Genomic DNA, 23239 nt, shown 5'->3' on the forward strand with positions numbered 1-23239 from the left:
CCCCTCTTTCATTAGGAGAGTCCCGGGACCTAGCCCAGTTATGCTTGAAAAAGTGAACTTGAATAGGAAGAAAAAGCTGATGGAGCTAGAAAAGGTCCCGGAGAGGACACAAGGCAAAGGTGGGAGGTGGGAGGCGAGGAGCCGAGTCAGTACAGAAGCGGGTACTAAACACTGGAAGGCTTCAGTACTGAAGCAGCAGAAATGATCAAGACCTAGCATGATAAAGGACATCACTTAGATGAGCTCAGAAAAAATAGACCTGGGAATCTCACTCTGAAATTGAAAGGAGAGAATTTTAAAACAGAGATGGCACAGCTGGCCTCATGGGACAGAATTCTCTGTTCATTCAACATGTGGAACTTATTACCTCTAATAGGTCGTTCAGGAAAGACTACAACAATTTTTAAGTGGTTAAAAGCTACTAAATGGACAAAGTGACTACACTTGTTAATGCCAGGCCCTGCAGCCTCGCAAAACACCCTCTCCCGATCTCAGTTCTCCAGAGGTATCTTTGGGCTGGATGAGTCACGTGGGTCTGAAGTGAGCCTCAGGTTATCCATGCTTCATGACTCATCAGATCGAAAATCACCTCTGTGGGGCAGAGATTCCTGACAGCAGGAGAAAGAACAGGAGATGCTCCTGACCCCAGGATTGTACAGTCATTTCAGTAGCGACTGACTGTTCCTTGCCGGCCATCCCAGGCAGAATTCTAGAGACGCCCTGGAAGTTCGGGCCCCAGTCTTAGTGGGCTGGTGGCCAGCAGGCCCTAGCATTGGAATCAGGATGGTTCCTGCATATCAGGACCACTGCTGTTCTGAAGCCATTTATCTGAGGAGTACAGACGCTCTCTAAAGAGTCCAGCCCACTAATTGCAGACTCAGAGTCTTTAAGGAACATTTGAGCTGAATCAGGTTGAGATTCTCCGCTGAGCATAGCTCTTCTATTCTCTAAGTTCACTGGAAGCACCGGAAAGACATCTTGCAGCAATCGTTTAATCTCATTCACCTGCATCCCAGCCCCCCAACCTCAAGCTGCACCCAGTTTTAGGAGTCTCTAAGGTCTAAACCCAATTGGCCCTTTTCTCCCACTCCCAGCTTGGGCATTGCCAGGCGGCTCTCCAAACCATGCTCCCTGGCTCCCCGTGATGGGCCCTGGGGCCTGGGGTCTCCCCCTCCTCCCACTGCTTCTTCCAGCAGTTGCTCCCAGATTTGCTCTCCTCAACCCAGCAACCTCTGTCTCCTTCCCTTCTCTTTGAGCAGACGGTCCCCTCTTCTCTTTCCCCAAGAGGGCTGAGACCATCCTCACCAGCTTTCTTCCTTTTCTCCTCCTCTGATCTCCTTTGTGAGCTAGATATGTTAAGTTTTCTCTGTCCTTCCAAAAACCAAAATCACTGCCTCTCTAAGACTTGCCTTCCCCTCTCCGTTTCCATCCTCAACACAGCTACACAGTGACCTTTGGCTTGCGCCTCCCCTCCTCACCTGTGGTTCCTGCCCCCACCCCTCTACTGAAATGGCTCTTGCCAGAGCACCAGTGACCTCCTGGTCACCAAAGTCTAGGGTCATTTCCAGGACTTTGTTCTTTTTCCTTCCCTCACGGTCACTAGCCTGCTTCCGACTCTCCTTCCCTGACTCTTCCCTGTCCTGGACCCCCAGCATTTCTTCCGGATGACCCGATCAGCCATCTGCACTGCAGTCTGGACCTTCTTGTTTGAATGAGAACATCTTGCTTCAGGGGCTCTCGCTACCTTCTGGACTAAGTCAGCCCCCTGACATGATGGGCTGTCACGGATGTGGCCCCGGCAGGCTTGCCTGCATCATTTGGGACCGCTTGTCCCTAGCCCCTTATACTTCAGTCACATCCAGACTCTTGTAGCCCTCTCATTGGTTTCCATGAGTTTGCAGGTGCTGTTTCCTCTGTCTGGAATACCTCTCTTCCCGCCACCACTCGCCTCTCCACCTCAGTGGAGGAAGCCGTGCTCCTGCTGCTTTTCCTGAATGTGTTCTATGCGCTTAAACTCGGCAGCAGCCTCAGCCCTTTGGGTGCCAGGAAGGTACCGTGTAGCCCAGCACGCCACAAACAGACATCCTCGGTCTCCTGCTTCCACACTGGCTCCCTCTGAACATCCATTCCATCTCAGAGTGTCAACTTGCAGCTCAGTTCGGCAGAAATGCGTGGATGCTGCCCTGCAAGCACACGTTTGGCTAATTCTCAGCTCTCCGCCTTTATGCCTCACGTCCTCTCCTAAGGCCAGACCCATGTCCCTGCCTGTTCGCAGGACGGGAAGTTCTGATCAGCACTGATTCCTTTCCTCTCTCTCCCCCCAGCTACCAAATTCTGTCCCTTCATCCTTCACAGCCTAAACAGACAGACAAGCAAAACAAACAAAGCCCTATGCTTTGTCTTTCCTTTCTAGTACTCAATCTGGCTGTGATGGTTCATTTTCTGTGTCAATTTGGCTAGGCCACAGAACCCATTTGGTCAAACATGAATTTAGACGTTACTCTGAAGATGTGTTTAAGATGAGATGAACATTTAAGTCAGCAGGCTTTGAGGAAAGCAGATTATCCTCTCAAATGTGGGTGGGCCCTGTCCAATCAGTTGAAGGCCTTAAGAGAAAAAAGACTGAGGTCCTCTGAAGAAGAGGGAATTCGGCCTGCAATCCACCTTTGGACTCCAGCTGCAACATGAACTCTTCCCTGGGTCTCCAGCTGCCGGCCCACCCTGCAGATTTTAGACGAGCTGCCTCTACAATCAATCATGTGAATCAATTCCTTAAAATAAACCTCTCTCTCTCCACGCACACACCCTATTGCTTCTGTTTTTCTGGAGAACCCTGACTAATACACTGTTCTACCTCCTAACTCAGCTCCCTGTTCCTGTGTTCACTCCCCTCCAGCCCACTCCAGTGATGCTCGCTGATTTTTTTGTAATGTTAATTTGCTCACAAAATTTGCTGGATCCCTACTGTTTATCAGTGGATGGCTGTGTTTCCCAAATATCAGATGTTTGTGTATCTTCACCATGTTTGACATGGGTTTTCAGTGTCTCGTCTATACAGTTACTTGTTTTAGATTTTTCTTTACACTGACCCTTCTCAGGGATGTTTGCATTTTGGCAGGAATGTGTGAATTTTTTTTCAACTTTTTATTTTTATTGGAGTATAGTTGATTAACAATATTGTGTTAGTTTCAGGTGTACAACAAAGTGATTCAGTTATACATATACATGTGCCTATTCTTTTTCAAATTCTTTTCCCAATTAGGTTGTTACAGACTATTGAGCAGAGTTCCCTGTGCTATAGAGTAGGTCCTTGTTTGTTATCCATTTTAAATATAGCAGTGTGTACATATCAATCCCAAACTCCCTAACTAGCCCTCCCCCCTCCCCTCCCCCCTGGTAACCTTAAGTTCGTTCTCTAAGTCTGTGAGTCTGATTCTGTTTTGTAAATAAGTTCATTTGCGTCATTTTTTCTAGAATTCTGCATATAAGCAATATATTATGATAGTTCCCTTTTGCCGTCTGACTTACTTCACTCAGTATGACAATCTCTGGGTCCATCCATGTTGCTGCAAATGGCATTATTCCATTCTTTTTAATGGCTGTATAATATTCCATTGTAGATATGTAACACATCTTCTTTATCCATTCATCTGTTGATGGACATTTAAGTTGTTTCCATGGTTGTCTATTGTAAATAGGGCTGCGATGAGTATTGGGGTGCAAGTATCCTTTCGGGCCATGTTTTTCTCCAGATTTATCCAGGAGTCGGATTGCAGAATCATATGGCAACTCTATTTTTAGTTTCTTAAGGAACATCCATACTATTCTCCATAGTGGCTGCACCAATTTACAGGAATGTGTGAATGTTTAAGATAAAAGCTCTTGCAGTCCCAATCAAAAAGTGAAGAGCAGTTTTGTGGAAGGGTTTTGAGCTTTCCTAATTCCCTGCCACCACGCAAGCTGGTCCTCTTGACTTGAAGCTAAATTTCTAAGATGGAAAGTCCCAGCAAGATTGAGACGTGTGGGACTTCCCTGGTGGTGCAGTGGTTAAGACGGCACGCTCCCAATGCAGGGGGCCTGGGTTTGATCCCTGGCTGGGGAACTAAGTTCCCGCATGCCGCAACTAAGAGCCTGCATACTGCAACTAAAGATTCCACATGCCGCAATAAAGATCCCCCATGCCACAACTAAGACCCAGCACAGCCAAATAAATAAATACATATTACAAAAAAAAAAAAAAAAAGATTGAGACGCATGACACAGATTACTACACCTCTCCTGAGTCATCAAGACAGAGGTGGCTCCTTCATGCAATTTGTCTCTTCAGCTGAGGTTGGGAGTGGAGATGGTGAATGTTTGGTCCCACCTGTGGGGGTAGGGATGGGGGTGGGGAGTATGAATGAAGGAAGAAGAGGAAGAGGGCAAGAGACCACCCAAGTTTTCGTAACTTACTCTCTGACGTTTGAAAACACCCTATTTCAATATTTTCTAGGATTGATTTCTGCAACATCTATTCCGAGAAAAATATTAGAAAGAAATATGTAGTTTCTTTGCATCTGTTATCCCCTTTGTCAATATTAAACGACTTAGTCACTTCTCTGGGGAATTAAAGAGGTTGATTCATGGCTATGTGACCCTCTTGTCACTTCTGGTTCCTTTTTCCGTGTTCTATATCAAGGCTCAGAGCCCTAGGAAAGGGCATTTTTGCACTCAGAGAAGAACCTGAGAAGAGCCTGTAAGTAAACTTCCAGAATAATCTTGATTTTGAAATTGCTTTTTTTTTTATAAGAAAAAATTAAGTATTAGTAAATTGGAATAAACAGTTGAGACCAGAGGAAACTTTAAACCTCTGCCTCTATCCCCGACAGTTTACCTCTGTACAGAAATACCAGAAAGTCTTTGTTAACCTTGGCCTGAGGGATCTGAATCCCTCATCTCAGGGAGGACTGCAGCTTGAGCATCTTCTTAACAGAACAGCTGTGTGGACTTGGGCCATCCCTGGCTTTTGAAGAATTGATCTGTTAGCCAAGCCTCGGGTCGGGGAGAGGAGCAGGGCTGGCTCGGAAAGGCTGCCAGGCCTCACAGACAGTGCCATGCCAGACTGAATTTTTCTGTAGACACTCCTCTGTTTACCCAGTAGCTCTCATTAATCTTTCCTTTCTTGTGTGAAGGTTGCTTTCAGAGAGGAAGGCGTTCGCTGGCTTTCCCAAGGCAAGAACGATGAAAACAAAATTATGAGGAATTCATTTCACCTCTTGGCACTGCTCGAGCTATTTCGGCAGGCTCAGAGAACACTGCGTTCCCGACCAATTTATAAGTTTGCAAGAGCTTTAAAAAAAGAAAGAAAGAAAAAGAGAAAAGGACAAGAAACGCTCCGTCCTCCTTTTGTCCCCCTTACCGGTGCTGGGCTTCTGCAAAATGCCAGCACCCAGAGTGGGCTCGGCCACTCTCCTTTGCCTTTATTTCCGAGACTGTGGGCTGGCAGGACCCAAGGGAGCTGTGGTCCCCAGAGTTGAAGTGACCTATCCAAGGTCACATGCAGGCCGGACCACAGGTCTCCTGTCTCCCTGCCCCGTGGTCTTTTTCTATCCCACTCTGCCCTTTCTCCAAATCCCCTTTAAAATGAGATTCCCATCAAGTCCTGAGGTCAATGAGAGGCTGATGTGTTAGACTAGGTTCCCACAGGGGATTAGCAGAGCGGGTCGGAGAAGCAGAGAAAGAGAACATCGGCAGTGGGGTTTATTTTCCCCCAGGCTGTCTGCAGACTGTATCTGGGCTTGTTGAGCATAAGCCACTGGCTTCTGCATGGGGAGCCGGGTCAGAAGGAGCAGGTCTCACTTACTGGAAATCTCAGGCTGTCAGACAAGGTGAGGGCTCCCCACTTGGGGAAGGAGGGAAGCAATAGGACCGCGTTGAGTTCCTTGTCCTCTGGGTCCTTCCCCAAAGAAGGCTGCATAGGTTTCTCCTGCACTTGCAAAAGCAATGATCCTGTGGGTTTCTGTTTGCCAGCGCCAGAGCGACACTGGTGACGTGCTTTTTCAATATCCCCCCAGTCTTGAAGGCGCCCAGGCTGGGCCACTTTGGAGGCTCTAGTTATTATTGTCACAGCTGCTGACTGGGCCTTGTATCTGAAGCAAAGGATGCGTTCTTTGCACCTCGAGAGTTCATCTGCGCTCAAAGGAATCACAGGACAACACAGGAATGTTCATCGCCCTGACTCCCCAACAAAGTGGGCGAACAGGGCTCTGGGGCTGGGGCTGGGGGCTGGGAGCCTGTGTCCTCCGTGCCAGGGCTTTTGCTGCTGCCACTGACGTTTAATACCCCCCGGGGAAAACAATCCAATCCACTGCCTATGCACCTCACAGCCGGCGTTTTGCTGGCGTGCGCAGGTTGATGGAGAAGCCTGGCCGCTTCTGTTTCCCATGGCAGCAGCTCAGCTCTGCGTGAAAGCAGATTAAGTGTGGGCTCAGGCTGGATACACAGACCGCACAGTTCTGCGTGGCTCCGCGCTTGGACCAGGAGCTTCTCATCACTGCCCCTGTTCCGTAACTCGTTCCCTCCCACCCAGCCACACAAAAACTCCTTTCATCCCGTGAAAGAGAGATGGGTCCTTGGTGATATTCTCCTGTGAACTGCAGCTGTGGTTTCCTGGCCCCGGGTTGTGGCGCAAACTGGAGTTTAGGGATAAAGGCAGAAAAGTGGTAATTATTCTTGGGATATTGCCATTGGTAAAAGCAAAAAAGCAGGTACACGGTCCTGGGGAGACACTGATGTTGAGATAAACATTACTGATAATGGAGGCACCGTAAAGAGAAACTGCAGGTTAAAGGGATCAGGTTAGCCTTTTAGCTGCTGCTGGAAGAAGCAATGGAGAGAGAGGGAAGGGCTCAATCCAGGAGAGCAAGAGAAGGGAATAAAATAGAGCTAGAGATCTTTGGGGAAAAAATATTCCCAAGGCATAGAGAAAAACCTTTATGCATGAGACTGGAATCTGGCCTACAGCATGATTTTAAAAGGTACCAGGGAATAAAAAGAGGGTAAAGTAATTCAGATGACTGGAGAAGGAGAAGGGGAGGAGGAAGGCTGGGCAGAGAGAAGAGGAGGAAGTCACGTGAGGATTTCCCCAAACACCAAGGGTTGCAAACTGACAACCAGTAGCCAAAATCAGTGTCAGACTATTCAAAAATAATTTGAGCCAAACTTTTTTTTTTTTTTTTTAATCAGGAGATGCTATCCAGAGAAAATTAGATTTCTGGCTTCTCTTAAAAAAAAAAAATCAGAAAATCTGGTAACACTGGGTCTGTGTACAGCCTCGAAGAAAATCTGCTGGGCTGGACTCCTGCAACTTCAGCTGGGACATGGGCTCCCAGCCCCCCAGGACCCACTGCCCACACCCCTGCCCCCCAGGAAGTCTCTGTATCTCTTGATTTTCTTCACTCTTTTCGGTGCCTGTCTGACCCCTGCAGGCGTGTAAAGGCTCAGTGCTGCCCACACTGCCCTAATTTACCAGCAAAGGGAAAACCCCGACTCTAACCCCCAGCTCAGCAGAGAAGGTGGGGACCAACACTGAATGCTGCTCTCATCCCCTGACGCTGGGAGAGACGGTTCAGTTGAGAACAAATGCCTTGCAGCCTAGACCTCAGACCAGGATGGGCCTGACACCCGATGGAGATCTGTAGTCAGCTCTGGAGGGTTCAGTTAGGCTGTGCTGACAGAGGAGGTGGAGGACACCCCATGCAGATGACAATGCAAGGAGAGTTTATACCTACAGTGTTGAATGGCATTTCAGGATTCGCCCATAATTGGGATTCTGGGAATATATTTCAACCAAAATTAAAAGCAACTCTTTGAGGATCATGTTAAAGAGAGTCTGAGAAACTTGCCTATCCTGAACCCTCAGTGCCACGTAAACATGGGTTAGAATCCTGGCTCTTCTACTTACTCGCTGTGTGACTTTGGACAAGTTATTAAACCTCTCTGAGCCTCAGTTTCCTCATCTAAAATGTATCTATATAATCATACAGAGCTACTGTGAAAATTAGGAATAATGTATTTTGGATGCCATAACAGTGGCCAGACGCTTGGTAACAACTTGGTAACTATTATCTATTATTATTACTATTTTGCTTGTCCACTTTTCTAATTATGTATTTTGTGATGCCTAAAGGCAAATTTGGTATGTGGGAAATTTTAACTCGGTTGCTTAGGAACTCTGGTAGGAATTTTAAAACAGGTTTCCTGAAGAGTCAGAAATGAGATGTTGATGTGATGGGAAATGTGTCACATTGTGGTAGAAAACTGGGGTCTCCCTCCCACTGCTGCCTCTAGTCTAGGACAGCCTCGGCCAGCCCAGTCGCCTCCTTGGATTTTCGTTTCCTCATCTGCGGAAACCAGCCGGCCAGGTGTTGCTCATCTAGAGCTGTGCCGTTCAGTAGATAGAAACCAGCCACGTGTGACTATTTAAATTTAAATGAATTAAAACTAAATAAAGTTAAAAATTCAACTCCTCAGTTGCACCAGCCCTCCGTGCTCAATTGTCACATCAGGCTAGTGCTGACCATGTTAGACAGCACAGATACAGAACGTTTCCATCACCGCTGAAAGTGCTATCAGACAGTCCTGAATTCTAGAGATTGCTACACAGTGCCTGGTCGTCAGATGACCAGCATCAGTACCGCCTGGGACTTGTTAGGAAAACAAACTCTCAGGTGCCAGTCTAGACCTTTGAAATCAAAATCTGCATTTTGACAAGACTCCCCCAGTGATAACATCCTCAAGTTTAAGAAGCTCTCACCTATAATATTTCTTCCAGCTCTAAAAGTAAAATTGAAGAAGCTGGGTATCTGCCTAAAAAAGTCTTTGAGAAAGGAATAAATAACGAGCTTGTCCAAATCCTGATTCCCTGATTTTTCTAAAAGGAAAGAACTGGGGCCGTCTGGAGAAAGAAAGACCAGCAGAATGACTGCACCTCTGCAGGAGCGAGAGGATAGAAATCAACAGACATCTAAAGGCAACGTGTCAAACATTAGTGCTGGGAAGGCAGTGCAATCCAGCTCCTGCCTCTGAGCCTCTCATCGTTGGGACATTGAAGCCTTGCCTAAAGAGCCTCAGAGGAGGGACGTTCTCAATTTGCTGTGGCAGCAAAGAAACAAGAAGAAACGGGTTGCATTTCCTAGGCACCTTATCTCCAGGCCATCTTAACGTGCTTGCCAAAGCTTCCCTCCTTAAACCTCACCAGGAAGGAGCTCAGGCAGGTCTTTTATTCAAGCAGGGAAAATGAGGAACAGAGATTGGTGAAGAAATCAAGGCCACATTCAACAGTGAGAGGAAGGGCAGACTGGAACACCAGCCCTGAGCTTGTGGTCCAAACGCGCCTCTGTGGCTTGAGCTATAAAATAGGAGAGAAGGCATTTGGTCCTCTTGCTGCAGAAAGTTTTGATGTCTTTTGGTGACATGCTGTTTTCAGCACAAAAACAAAGGGGAATAATATTAGATCTGTTGCTTGTGAAGAAAACATGTGCCTCTTACAAGACAAAACTGCAGTAATATATCTTATTTAATTGTTATTAGATTTTATTGCCGAAGGCTAAAATTTTAATGTATCCATAAATCTGTTTCTCACTTGCAGAGAAATCCCTTTATAAAGAACACACTGTACAAGGATGAAGGCAAGAGGAGGGAAAAATGAATCTAAAATCTGCATTATTAATTTTTTAGACAGCAAGCAACATGGTACCTCATAGAGGATATTAGAAAAAAATGAAACAGCTGGGATTTTTGATTTGCTGTAGAGAAAAATCTGCTGATTTGAGAAACATTCTTACAGGGTAAACTATTTTGATGCAAAAAAATGAGCAGATAGAAATAGATTTGTGATATACAAATCAGCTCTTAAACAGTCACTGACAGAAAGTGTGATGTGTTTCCAGCAGATACAGTAAGCTGAGCATCCTGTCACATAACCCAGAGCCGTGGAATCTGGGCGTGGCTCAGGGGACAGGGAGACCTGGTCTGAATTCTGCTGTGCCACCTACTCTCCGTGTGATCGCTGACACATTTCAGCAAGCAATCTAAGCCTCGGCGTCCACTGTGTGAAAAGCAACCTCCAGAGGCTTTAGGGAGGATGCAGAGAGATGCTATATATAAAGTGCTCCTAGGACATAATAGACAATTATTATCTATTAGTGTACCAATTACTCAGATAACGGTTTGGGGCCAAATCCAAAGCCATACCGAAGAAAGCAAATGGGGACACACCTAGGAGGAGAGGCAGCACCTCCCAATTTGCTATGGTGCTGGGCGTCCTGCCCACTGTCCCCCTGCTCACGGCTGACTGATCAAGTCCTCCGACCCAGGCAATGAAGCAGGGCTGACTCGCACCAGCAAGGCTGGGGACAGTTCAGGAGCACAGGGGCTATCAGTGATTTCTGGGGCTCACAGAGGCATAGGAGTGGATTTGGTGCGCAGGAGTACTGCCAACCTCCAAATCAACCTCCAGTTCTGAAAGGCAGCAAGCTTGCAGGAAAAAAGAACTCTGTTCTTTTGCTGGTCCCCACTCTAATGTCCATTTCTTCCAATTTCCTTTCCTCCGGATGGAGTAAGACCGCCTTCTTAGGGAGGATCTCGAATCTTCTGTAAGGCCAGTCCCACATGGTAATGACCCTTCTTCAACACAATGTCTCCCTGTATCTCTTCTCTGCACTGAACTTTACCATTCAGATTATGTGCAGGAGCTGCAAGCCCTCTATATTATTGCTGAAGATACTTCCACAGGTTTGTTCCTAACCTGCCTATTTCCCCATCTCATTTCTGTCCTGCATTGACCCCATTCCGCCCGAACCCAAAAAGAGAGCCATTTCTTCCCTTCAGGTTGCTCAGTTCATGCCCTCCCGCCAGTGACTGGATACCTTTCTCACATTACCAGTGTAATTCACTGGCTCAAACAGTATTAAGCTACTCCATAAATCCAGCCCCAAAATATTTGACGTGAGAAGGAATTATTTGAGAGTGTTTAAAAACTGATCAATGCCTTCGTTAAAATTCCATACATAGGGTATAATGCTCATTAGATATTTTCATGTCAATTAAGATAGCTCAAATTTATTTTGTATCATCCCAAATGAACCCAAGGCCCTCTGAGTGCATCACACACCTAAATCTGCATGACTGACAGGGCAGTAGCAGCCCCATAGCACCTTCACTTTTGTTATGCCAGATCTGGGAAAAAAGAAAAGATGATTAACTCGGTGACAAAATATTCTCATTTTCCTTGTAAGATTCTCAGGAGAGAACTGCACTCAGAGGGTAGGAGCAAGGGAGGGAAGGCAGAATGGTTACAGAGCTGAATACAATGGCCTCAGTCCAATGCCACGTTTAAGTTTGGATGCCTTTGGTTTGCTTTCTTGTCTGTAAACTTAGAGCACAAGAAAATAGATGACTGTCAGAAAGTGATCTTATATAACGCAGTTTGTTGAAATTTCAGCCTGTCCATCAACCTAAGGTTTGTTTCAATTAATAAGACCCATGGCACAGGATTGCTGCTTTTATCAGTTAACAATCGCTGTGCAAAAAAGCAGCACAGATTTCAGGGGCTCAAAGTAAATAAGCATTTCTTATTGCTCAAGTATCTGTGATCAGCTGGTGGCTGGGGCCTGGCTGGCCTAGGATGCCCCATTTCACGTATCTGGCAGTTGACTGGCTATTGGCTGAGTTGATGGAATAGACTGGTCATGTTCCTCTTGTCATTCAGCAGCCCAACCTGGTATGACATGATGAATGACCCCACCCCCCGAGCCCCTACCAAAGATGTCCATGTCCTAATGCCCAGAACCTATGACTATGTCACCTCTCATGGTAAAAGGAACTCTACATATGTGCTTGAGTTAAGGACCTTGAGATGGAGAGATTATCCTGGATTACTTGGGTGGCCCCAGTATAGTCACAGGGGTCCTTTGAAGAGGGAGGCAGGAAGATCAGAGTCATGAGAGAAGATATAAGGATGGAAGCAGAGGTCAGAAAGAAAAGAAGATGCAACATTGCTCTCTTTGAGATGGAGGAGAGTCCACAAGCCAAGGAATATAGGTGGCCTTTAGAAGCTGGAAAAGGCAAGCAAATGGATTTTCCCCTAGAACCTCCAGCCCTCTGCAGCCCTCTGGACCAGTTTTAGACTTCTGACCTCTAGAACTGTGAGAGAATAAATATGTGTTTCTATAAGCCACTAAGTCTGTGGAAATTTGCTACAGCAGCAATAGAAGCTAATACACCTGGACTTGTCAACAAGTTAGTAGTAGGGTTCCAAGAGAGGCAAGAGGGAATCATAGACTCAGGATAGGCATACTATTACTTCTGCCACATTCCATTGGCCGATGATGTCACAACGCCATCCCAAATTCAAGGACTGGAGAAATAAACCCCACCATGTGATTCTATTTCTCTCACTTCTTGATGGGAGAAGCTGTAATGTCACTTTGCAAGGAGGTGTAGAAACTGAGCAGGACCCTGTGGGGCCTCCCCAGGGACAGACCCCGTGTCCCCCACCTCTTGTTTGTAGAAAAGCTTTAGCCTCGTAGGCCTCCCCCCAAGTCCAAAGAGCAAATTTAATGAGAAAAGTGAGAAAATGCAGAAACAAAGGAAAAGATTCAAGTAAGACAAAATAATAAGAGTTTAGCCATAACACAAAGTCAAGGACTTTTAGTGCCTCCTCAAGGCTGTAGATAATAACCTGAACCATATCCTTGAGGTGTTTTGCAGACATTAAAACCCCCCACCAGGTGGAAGAAGTTAACTTCATGTGACAATAAGCATGTAGACCCCAGAGGGGTTGGAACCAGAGTTTGATGATGTTAATTCCCGAAACATCACACTGTTACCTCACCACTCACAATCAGAAGGATGTACCAAGCTGATCAGGCACCTGCAACCCTCTCCCTCACCTTGCCTTTAACAACCCTTCCCCGAAAGCCACTGCGGAGTTCAGGTCTCTTTTTTTTAAACCGTGTTTTTTTAATTGAAGTGTAGTTAATTTACAGTGTTGTGTTAGCTTCAGGTGTACAGCAAAGTGACTCAGTTATGCATAAACATTTGTATATATATTCTTTTTCAGATTCTTTTCCATTATAGGTTATTACAAGACACTGAATATAGTTCCCTGTGCTGTAGAGTAGGTCCTTGTTGTTTACCTATTTTATACATAGCAGTTAATCCCAAAGTTTTAATTTAGCTCCCCCGCACCTCCCCATCTCGTTATCCCCTCTGGTAACCATAAGTTTGTTTTCTATGTCTGTGAATCTACTTCTGTTTTGTAAATAAACTCATTTATATTGAGTTCGGGTCTTTTGAACACAAGCTGCCCGTTCTCCTTGCTTGGCCACACTGGGCACCACCTTGCAATAAACTCTGCACTTCCCTTCAGCACAATCCAGTGTCAGTGGATTGGCGGTGAGCGGGCCCAAGTTTGGTTTAGTAATAGTGTAGAGACTGAGAAGGGTAAGAAATTACGGCCATTTTTTGCAATCAATCTATCATCGTGCCCTTTACAAAGTGACAGAAGACATTTAAACGTAACATCTGACCCTGTTTCTCTTTCATTTCCAGGGACACAGGGAGCATGGGTCTCAGGCACCAATATCTTCCTCAGTCTTTGGAGGACGTATGTGTCTCCAAGGAGCCTTGGATGGATGGACTTCACCCAACATTTGGGCACTTGCTGTTTTGTTGCTTTCATTTCCGTGGGCCTCCTCTCTGGGGCCTTCTCCTGGCTTCTGTCCTCATTCGTAGTCTTCACCACCTCCTGGATGGTCACGTGTGCTCTGCTGTGCTGCTCCAAGCACGCACGGTGTTTCATTCTGCTCTTCTTCCTCTCGTGTGGCCTGCGTGAAGGCAGGAACGCTTTGATCACCGCTGGCACAGGGATAGTAATCTTTGGACACGTGGAAAATATTTTTCACAACTTTAAAGGTCTCCTGGACAGTATGACTTGCAACCTAAGGGCAAAGAGCTTTTCCATCCATTTTCCACTTTTGAAAAAATATATTGAAGCAATTCAGTGGATATACGGCCTTGCCACTCACCTAAGTCTATTTGATGACCTTGTTTCTTGGAACCAAACCCTGGAGGTCTCTCTTTTTAGTCCCAGCCAAGCCCTGGAGGCACAGCTCAATGACACTACAGACAGAGCCCTGCATGTCTTGTACCAGGTAGTGACGGCGACAGAGGTGTTGTCTTCCCTGGGGCGGCAGCTATTTGCCCTCACAGGGCTTCTGCTGGTGCTACTGGGCACTGGCCTCTTCATGAGGCGATTTTGGGGCTCCTGTGGTTGGAAGTTTGAGAACATCTACATCACCAGACAATTTGTTCAGTTTGACGAGAGGGAGAGGCATGCACAGAGGCCCTGCGTCCTCCCGCTGAATAAGCAGGAAAGGAAGAAGGATGTCATCATCCCATCTTTCTGGCTGACTCCTAAAGACAGGAAAAACCTGGGGATGTTTTTCCTCCCGGTGCTTACCCATCTCTACATCTGGGTGTTGTTTGCAGCCATAGATTATCTGCTGTATTGGCTCATCTTCTCCGTCAGCAAACATTTCCAAAGCTTGCCAGGGCTTGAGGTTCACCTGAAGTTGCACAGAGAGGTAGGTGCTCGCTGGCCCGTCTCACTGTGTATCCCAGCTGTTTGCTGTGTGTTTGCAAAAGCTCGTGAACTTCCCAAGGCAGGGCAGTGGCTTATTCCCCTCTGGATCCTCAGTGCCTGGCACAGAGCCTGGCGTGTAGGAAGAACACCCAAAATGTTGGTTAGATTGAGTTGAAACCCCAATGTTAGAGTATGAGAACACGCTGAACATTTTTGATCACTGTATTAGTTTCCTGTGGCAGCCGTACTGCAACAGAGGAGACCATGGTCTTTGTTCATCCCATCTTTTCTCTTTTCCATTTTTCCCTGTGGAAATTTATGATTATGTAGACATTTCAGAGGATCTGGATACTGTCAGATACTTGTCTTATTTGTTTTTAAACGTAGCATTCTGCGCTAGGTGGAACGTGCACGTGTGTCTAGTGTGTGCCTCTGTGTGCATGTGCACACGTAGTGTGTGTAGTTGTGTGTGTGTACATGTGCACGTGTGTGTGTGTGTGTGTGTGTGAATGTCATGCGCGCTGGGTGGTGTGCACTAGCCTGGGCTGGTGAACATGCCATCTACTGTTTCCATATGTCTGATTTTCCCTCCTCTTTATCGAGCCACAATAGATTGTGCCTCTGCTGGGGCAATCTCAGAGGGGAAGAGCAGAAAGGGACCTGGAAACCCTCCTTTGAAAGCCCATTTGCTCCTGCTGCATCCACACTCTCCCTCCCCTTTTCTCCTGGCTCCGCAGGTACTGTCTGGCCCCTGCCCCGCCTAATCCTGGGCTGCTTCTCAGAGTTGATTACTCTGAGCCCTCTGCTTCCTCTGAAGTCTTCAGTTAATTACAAGAACCGCCCGTTGCTCTACATATCTGGAGGAGGGTGGATAATGGAAACAGTGTTTCAAATGAAAGCCGAACAAGATTTTCAGCCAGGCTTGATCCGGGGCAGCGGTTGGTAAAAGGGCTTCTCTCCTCCTCTCCCCCATAGTGCATCCCCCTCCTGTAGTCCCTTTTTTGATCTTCCCCTCTCAGTTCCTCCTCTCCTTCTTTATCTTTTTGCTCCTCTCTCATCTATTTCTCTCTGAGCCAAAACCCATGCCTGTTTTGTGAATTCTCACTGTTTTAGGTAGACGAGTGGAGAAAAACAAGTCTGCCTTCCAAAAAAGGCCCAGAAGCTTTCCAATGACAATGTCCTGGCAAATACATTTTGGGGTGTTGCTGGGTCCTGGGGATGCAAAGTTGTCTAGACCATGATGGCTGCCATCGAGGGGCTCACGTCCTGGCAGGGGAGGCCACCACGTACGCTCACAATGACAGCAGGGTGGTGGGCGCAGAACAGATGCGAGCGCGAGACTGCTGTGGGAACTCGTCTCAAACTCTCTCCTGCCGAGCCTGGGAGGCTGTGCCACCAGCAGCCGGCTTCCATGTAACTGGCAGTGCCCTGCCCTTATCCCACGATGCCCTTGGAGGTTCCTGGTCTCTCCATTGCAGCAGATTTGCAAAGGAGAAGTCAAGCAAGAAAAGAAACATTGGCTCAAGGTTTCTCCCACTTTTATACAATTTTAAAAAAAGAAGAAAAGGGGGAAACGACGTGAATAGACCTGGCTGGATGGGTGGACACTGTAAGTAAAAATAGCTACAGTCGCTACTTATTGAGCACCTACTATGTGCCCAGCACTGGTCTGCATTAACTTTTCAGGACTGTCTGATACCAGAGTGAATCTTCCATCCATTACTCCATACCATCTTGGCAAATTGTTTACTTGAGAGAGGCAAACACATTTTAAAACATTGGGGTACCATTTAGTACATTGCTCGGTATTTTGAGAGTTTGTTACCCTCCACCAAGCCCGTACAAAAGTGTTGACAACCTTTCTGAAGCCCTGACTCCCAGCTGCAAAATCCCCAGTTAGATTCCTAGACTAAATAACTTCTTCCCAGACCGGACACCCGCTGCTTTCTTATTGCAGGATTTCTCATCACTGACTCAATCGATGTGTTTGTTTCTTCAACAGTATTGAAAAGAATGCATGCCTCTGCTCTGGGGACTGAAATCTCTCTATTTAATCGTAGGTGAACTGTCTTTTTAATAAGAGAAAAGGAGAGGCAACACAAATGCTTTCTAGTGCTTAGCCACAGTGCTGGGGAAATTGCAGATCTGACTTGACATCTGTGTAGAAGTCCCAGGTTTTGGGGTTTCCAGATTTTTCACAGGTATTGGGGTAAATCGAAGGTGCGCGGTGTTCTCTGGGTGTGATTGAGTTCTTTTCAGAAGTCATTTTCCTCCTCTGGGCCCCAGGGCTCTAGGGTGTTGGGGTGATAATAACTTACTAAGTACTCCAACCTGTAACGTTAATGCTCCATCCCCAAGGTGCTTAATTTACACTGGGAGTAGTTTTTTCATGGGGAGGATCTGGTCCATTAATTCCTGTTTTACCAAATGGGAAAACAAATCCACCAAGAGAGTATATGGCTTTCTCAGGTCAGGGAAAAGTAAGAGCTGAATCAGCACACACTTCTCTTGCTGGTGGCTTGGCTGGGTGGCTCAATGTCATCTGCCCTCTGGGTCAGTTTGTGGAGAGCAACTGGCTTATTCTCTTGCCTTCAAGCAGGAAGGAATGCGCCCCTCCTATCATCTAAGAGAGATGCGAAAATGTCCTAGTTTGAGACCTCTATAAATAGGATTTTAGAGCCACTTTCAGTAAATATACTCTTCTTTGTATTCTTGCATCAAGAATAATTCCATCCCCCCCCCACCCCCGCCACCTCAAGCTCTAGAAGGATGACTTAGAACATAATTTAATGCCTCCACATCTTTATGACCTTGTGGTCTGCTGACAAGGTGTTTGTTGAGATGGAGAGGCTATGACTGGGTCTTGAGGGGCTCTGCTACAAAAAAAACTTCTCCCCCAGTTAAGCGAAAACCACCTTTCATTAGTCCCACATGCTCTGAAGTGTAGAAAGAGGTGTTCCATAAAAATGGGTTATGCGGTCAAAATTAATAGGAGAATCGTTGGCTGAAGTTAAGCGAATTTCTCTGCTTTCTTCTCAGCACCTTCAACAGTCTCATGGCCATCGTGACTCTCTAAAGAAAGGACAGAGCAAACAAACTTATCTGATATCCTTCTCTCAAGGAAATCTATATTTCCACAGTCCCGCTTTGGAAAACTCTGCAGTGGCTACAACTAAAATTCATCCCTTCTCCTTTATTCCAATCATAGCACATAAAAGGAGCAGGGATAGCCCCTTCAGCCAAAGCTCCCTGCATATTTTCAGATAAATGTTACGTGCTACGGGGCAGTATTGAGAAAGACAAGGACAGAGTATGAAAATGGCATGGATCTTGATGATTTTATTCTTTCATTTTAGAAACAAGAAGCTCAAGACATCATCCATGATTCTTCATTTAATATATCTCTGTTTGAACCCAGTTGCCTCCCTAAACCAAAGCTACTTCTGTCTAAGACCTGGATTCCTCTCAGTTTTATTCTTGTGATACTAGTGATGCTAGGACTGTTGTCCTCCATCCTGATGCAACTTAAAATCCTGGTGTCAGCATCCTTCTACCCAAGTGTGCAGAGGGAGCGCATCCGATACCTACATGCAAAGCTACTGAAGAAACGATCAAAGCAGCCAGTGGGAGAAGTAAAAAGGAAACTGAGTCTGTACTTCACAAAGGTAAAGCCAAAATAGGGTTATAACCTGTAATTAGGGAAATTTTGATTTTGAAGGGCAAATGGAATTTCAAAGCACTCTTCAACTTTACATTAGGGCTTATATCCCCAGCAACAGATAGGACACTGTTTTGGGGCGGGTGGGGGGGGGGTGGGATGGGTGGGCAGTGACGGGGAACGGATGTACATGGCTAAGTCCAGAAGACTCTACAGCAATGACGGTCCAGAGGATTCTACAAGATAGCCTTCAAAACACTGATTTCAATTGAGTACGTTCGGTCATACTGTAGAAAAGCTACTGGGAAGGCCCTAATGGCTGTTAAAGAACAATACCCAGTCAGAGTTACTTTACCGGGATAGATAAATAACAGAAGGGAAGTATCTACTACAGCTTGGTAAACTCCAAAGAATTTGCTCATCCTCCAGCATTAAAAAATATATATGATGAGATATATATATATATGATATGTATATATTTATACATATATATGATAACATAATGACTTCCATACACATATAAAATGAACACTTGTCAAAGATTTTATTCAACGTATTAAAGACGGAACAGTAAGAAACTCTAACCAATTCAAAGAACCGTTTAAATCACACATGTATACAGGCCATCGTGAATACCAAAATGAATTTGCTTAATAGATACAAAACCGGCTTCTTCCACAAGGGAGGATGGGAGGATCAACTGTACTCTGCAGGGTGAAATTCATTTGCATGTTCATAGACAAGAATCATTTGCATTGTTGCCATCAGCTATCTACAACTTCCAGAACTGGAAAATACTTCATAGACAATGAGAGACCAAAATAATACCTAAGGATAAGCTTTTCTGGCCGTTTCAAAGTCTTGTGAAAAGTTTGTGTCAGTGGCATTTGAAATGACTCTAATGCTCATTCATCCAGCTTCGTGTCTTTTCAGATTCATTTCTGGCTTCCAGTCCTGAAAATGATTGGGAGGAAACAAATGGACATTGCCAGTGAAGAGAGCCCGTGAGAGGCCCCATGCAGCTCCTCAGCCACGCTGCTCCAGCAATTCTCCTTAAGTCTCCTGATGGTGACCCTTACTCATGCCCAGCAACAGAGAACTGCACTGCACGGTCCTTCAGCGGTTTGAGTTTGCAGCGCCAAGCTACTTTTTTCCATAAGGGCCAAAGGGCTACCAGATAAATTGTTGTGTTGTCTGTCTCACAAACAGGGCACATGATCTGGACTGTATCTCAGTGTAACACGACTAGAACCAGGCCCTTCGAGGAGAGTCTCAGCATAGAGTAATATTCAAAGAAAAAAACTGGAAAAAATCAAAATCTCTACTGCAGGCTCACAAACAAATATCAAGGAGAACATACATGTATGATGCCAGCAAAATATCTTTAAATGCTTCTGTCCCTTCTCTGCCCTTCTTAATATCCTTCATAGCTATTTCCTACCCACAACTGTCTGGCCTCCCCCTGCCCCTTTATTCAAGAACTCTTTCCAAAACCCATCTCCAGCAGCTCCTAATTTCTTCTCACCACCTGCTCTGCTCCTATCCTCTACTTTCCTGGATCTCTTTTGTTCTTCCTCTTCTACCAAGTCCTCTAGCCACATTTATTTAGAGAACACATTTATTAAAATCATATGAGAGGCTTCCTACAATGTGCATCTTGGGCCTCTTTTTCACTATAATCAATGTACACTCTACAGTACAGGGGCCTATTTCCCCTATATTCAAAATACCTAAGAGGGAAAAAATACTGATTCTATTATCTCTAAAGTGCCAGAATGGGAAGAAATGAAGAAACATTAAAATTTTAAAACAATTTTTTAACTTTTCATTTTGAAAATGTTTCAGCCTTACAAAAAAGTTGCCAAATAGTAAGTACAGTGTTCCATTTACCCATCACCCCTCATCCCCGAACATTAACGTCTTACATAACCATAGCACAATTGTCAAAACCAGATAAATACACTGAAAAACGCATAATCTACAAAACTCATTGGATTTTCACCAATTGTCCCACTAATATCCCACTAATGTCCCAAGGGCTAGTCCTTGATCCAATCCAGGCTCATGCATTGCATTTGGCTGTCATGGTTCCTTAGGCTCGTCCAGTCAGGGACAGTTCCTCAGTCTGTCTTTCTTTTTTTTTCATGACCTTGACATTTCTGAGGAGTGCTGCCAGTTATTCTGTAAAATGTCCTTTGCTTTGCGTTTGTCTGATGCTTCCTTATAAGTAAACCCAGGTAATGGATTTTTGGGCAACAATACTACAGAAGCACTGACATGCTCTTCTCAATGCATGAGATCAGGGGTATGTGATGTTAATATGTCTCATTACTGGTAAGGTTACCTTTCTTCACTTAGTTAAGTAAGATGGGGTCCGCAGATTCTTCCACTGTTGAAGTTACTATTTTCCTTTTGGAATGAATAAGTATATTGTGGGAAATACCTTCAGACTATACAAACATCCGGTTTCTCATCATACATTTACCCTCTAATTTTAGCATCCATGGATGCAAAACTGTGCCAGCCAGTGATTTTCTATTTTAATAATATCTTCTACATTTTAAAATTGAAATTCTACACTCTCCCCAGAATGAACCATTTTTTCAAAGACCAAATTTTGTTTTGGGCACCAGAGTAGGCATTTTACACATACAGTCTCATTTATGGTTCATGACAATCCTGTGAGGTAGGTAATATTATTTCTATTTTATAGATGGGAAAACTCACCCTCAAAGACCCTGACGTAGCTGGCCTGGGCTGGGGCCTGGGCACTGGCACGTTTAAAGCTCCCGGGTGATTCTAATAGTTGGCCAGCACTGAGAACCATCATTCCAGGAAGTTTTACTGAATTGCAGGTCTTTCAACACAGGTCTTCAGTGGTGAAATTTCTCTAGCAGAAGGAGCCTACATTAGAAATCTGAGTCAGCATTTCCCAAAGTGTGTTCCTCAGACCACTAATCCCTTAGTTGTTCCATAAAAGAGTTCTATGATGTCAATAAATCCACACCATCTGCCTTCCAACCTTGAAGATTCATAATGCATGTTGGCATAATTTTAAAACTTTGAGAAACCCTATAATAAAGAAATCTCATTTAACCTTGTTTCACCCAAAATTTTCTCAAATTATTAAACCATGGAACAATCTTACCTGTAATAACAGTTAACAGCACATAGGACCAGTTCTACAGCCCATACTCTGGTAAATACTGATATAACTGGCGTAACTTTCAACCAAAAAAGATCTGAGAAGGTGAAGATGAATTTTTAGTTTTGGCTTATTTAAATATTCTGATGATTTTATGCTTTACTGTGTTTTCTAAACAAAACAAAACTGTGTTTATTAAAATTATATATTAATAAACTAATACAATATGTGATTTTTTTTTTTACTCATTTTGCATTTATTCCTCCTACAGAGAAGGGATCTGCTCCACATTAACTAGGCAAAGAATCAACTGCTCAAGTTAGAATGCACCCTCTCACCATACACAAAAATGAACTCTAAATGACTTAAAGACTTAAACATAAGACATGACACCATAAAACTCCTAGAAGAGATCATAGGCAAAACATTCTCTGACATAAATTGTACCAATGTTTTCTTAGGTCAGTCTCCCAAGGCAATAGAAATAAAAACAAAAATAAACAAATGGGACCTAATCAAACTTACAAGCTTTTGCATAGCAAAGGAAACCATAAACAAAACAAAAAGACAACCTACAGAATGGGAGAAAATATTTGCAAATGACAAGGGCTTGATTTACAAACAGCTCATACAACTCAACAACAAAAAAACAACAACCCCATTGAAAAATGGGCAGAAGACCTAAATAGACATTTCTCCAAAGAAGAAATACGGATGGCCAACAGACACATGAAAAGATGCTCAATATCGTTAATTATTAGAGAAATGCAAATCAAAACTACAATGAGGTACCACCTCACACTGGTCAGAATGGCCATCATTAAAAAGTCTACAGATAACAAATGCTGGAGAGGGTGGGGAGAAAATGGAACTCTCCTACACTGTTGGTGGGAATATAAGTCGGTGCAGCTGCTATGGAAAATAGTATGGAAGTTCCTCAGAAAACTAAAAATAGAATTACCATATGATCCAGCAATCCTACTCCTGGGCATATATCCAGAGAAAACTATAATTCAAAAAGATACATGCATCCCTGTGTTCATAGAAGCACTATTTACAATAGCCAAGACATGGAAACAACCTAAATGTCTATCGACAGATGAATGGATAAAGATGTGGTACGTATATACAATGGAATACTACTCAGCCATAAAAAAGAATGAAATAATGCCATTTGCAGCAACATGAATGCAACTAGAGGTTATCATACTAAGTGAAGTAAGTCAGAAAGAGACAGACAAATACCATTTGATATCACTTGTATGTGGAATCTAAAATATGACACAAGTGAACCTATCTATGAAACAGAAACAGACTCACAGACGTAGAGAACAGACTGGTGGCTGCCAAGGGAGAGGGAGTTGGGGGAAGGATGGAGTGAGAGGTTGGGGTTAGCAGATGTAAGCTATTATGTATAAAATGGATAAACAACAAGGTCCTATTGTATAGCACAGAGAAGTATATTCAATATCCTATGATGAACCATAATGGAAATGACTATTAAAAAAAGAATGTGTATATATATGTAAAACTGAAGCACTTTGCTGTGCAGCAGAAATACATTATAAATCAACTATACTTCAATAAAAAGAATTCTTTTTAAATCAACTGCTCAAGTTTTAGAGAAAATGGGATCCTTTGGTCTTTCGAAATTCTATTAATTAACTAACTTACTTATTTACCTAAAAACATCACCAATATCTACAGGAAACATTTGAACAGGGCACACAGAAGGTGCTGGTGATGCCCAGACAGCTCGCCTTGGCCCCTGCCTTTGGGATGCTTCCAATCTAGTCAGGAAGACACACAG

At 44.6% G+C, this 23239-nt stretch overlaps 1 protein-coding gene across 1 annotated transcript; it reads left to right on the forward strand.

The window, feature by feature from the left end:
- Positions 1–11771: 11771 nt before the first annotated feature.
- Positions 11772–20420, forward strand: LOC309665209 (dendritic cell-specific transmembrane protein-like; the record flags this gene model as incomplete). The annotated part of the gene is made up of 4 exons (XM_082471408.1): positions 11772–11853; positions 13594–14627; positions 17983–18291; positions 19218–20420. The coding sequence occupies 4 exons, from the start codon at positions 11772–11774 to the stop codon at positions 19290–19292; spliced, it is 1500 nt and encodes a 499-aa protein (XP_082327534.1). The 3' UTR covers positions 19293–20420.
- Between the last annotated feature and the right edge of the window lie 2819 nt (positions 20421–23239).

This window comes from Balaenoptera physalus (assembly GCF_965194825.1).
Source record: "Balaenoptera physalus genome assembly, chromosome: 7".
NCBI classification, from domain to species: domain Eukaryota; kingdom Metazoa; phylum Chordata; class Mammalia; order Artiodactyla; family Balaenopteridae; genus Balaenoptera; species Balaenoptera physalus.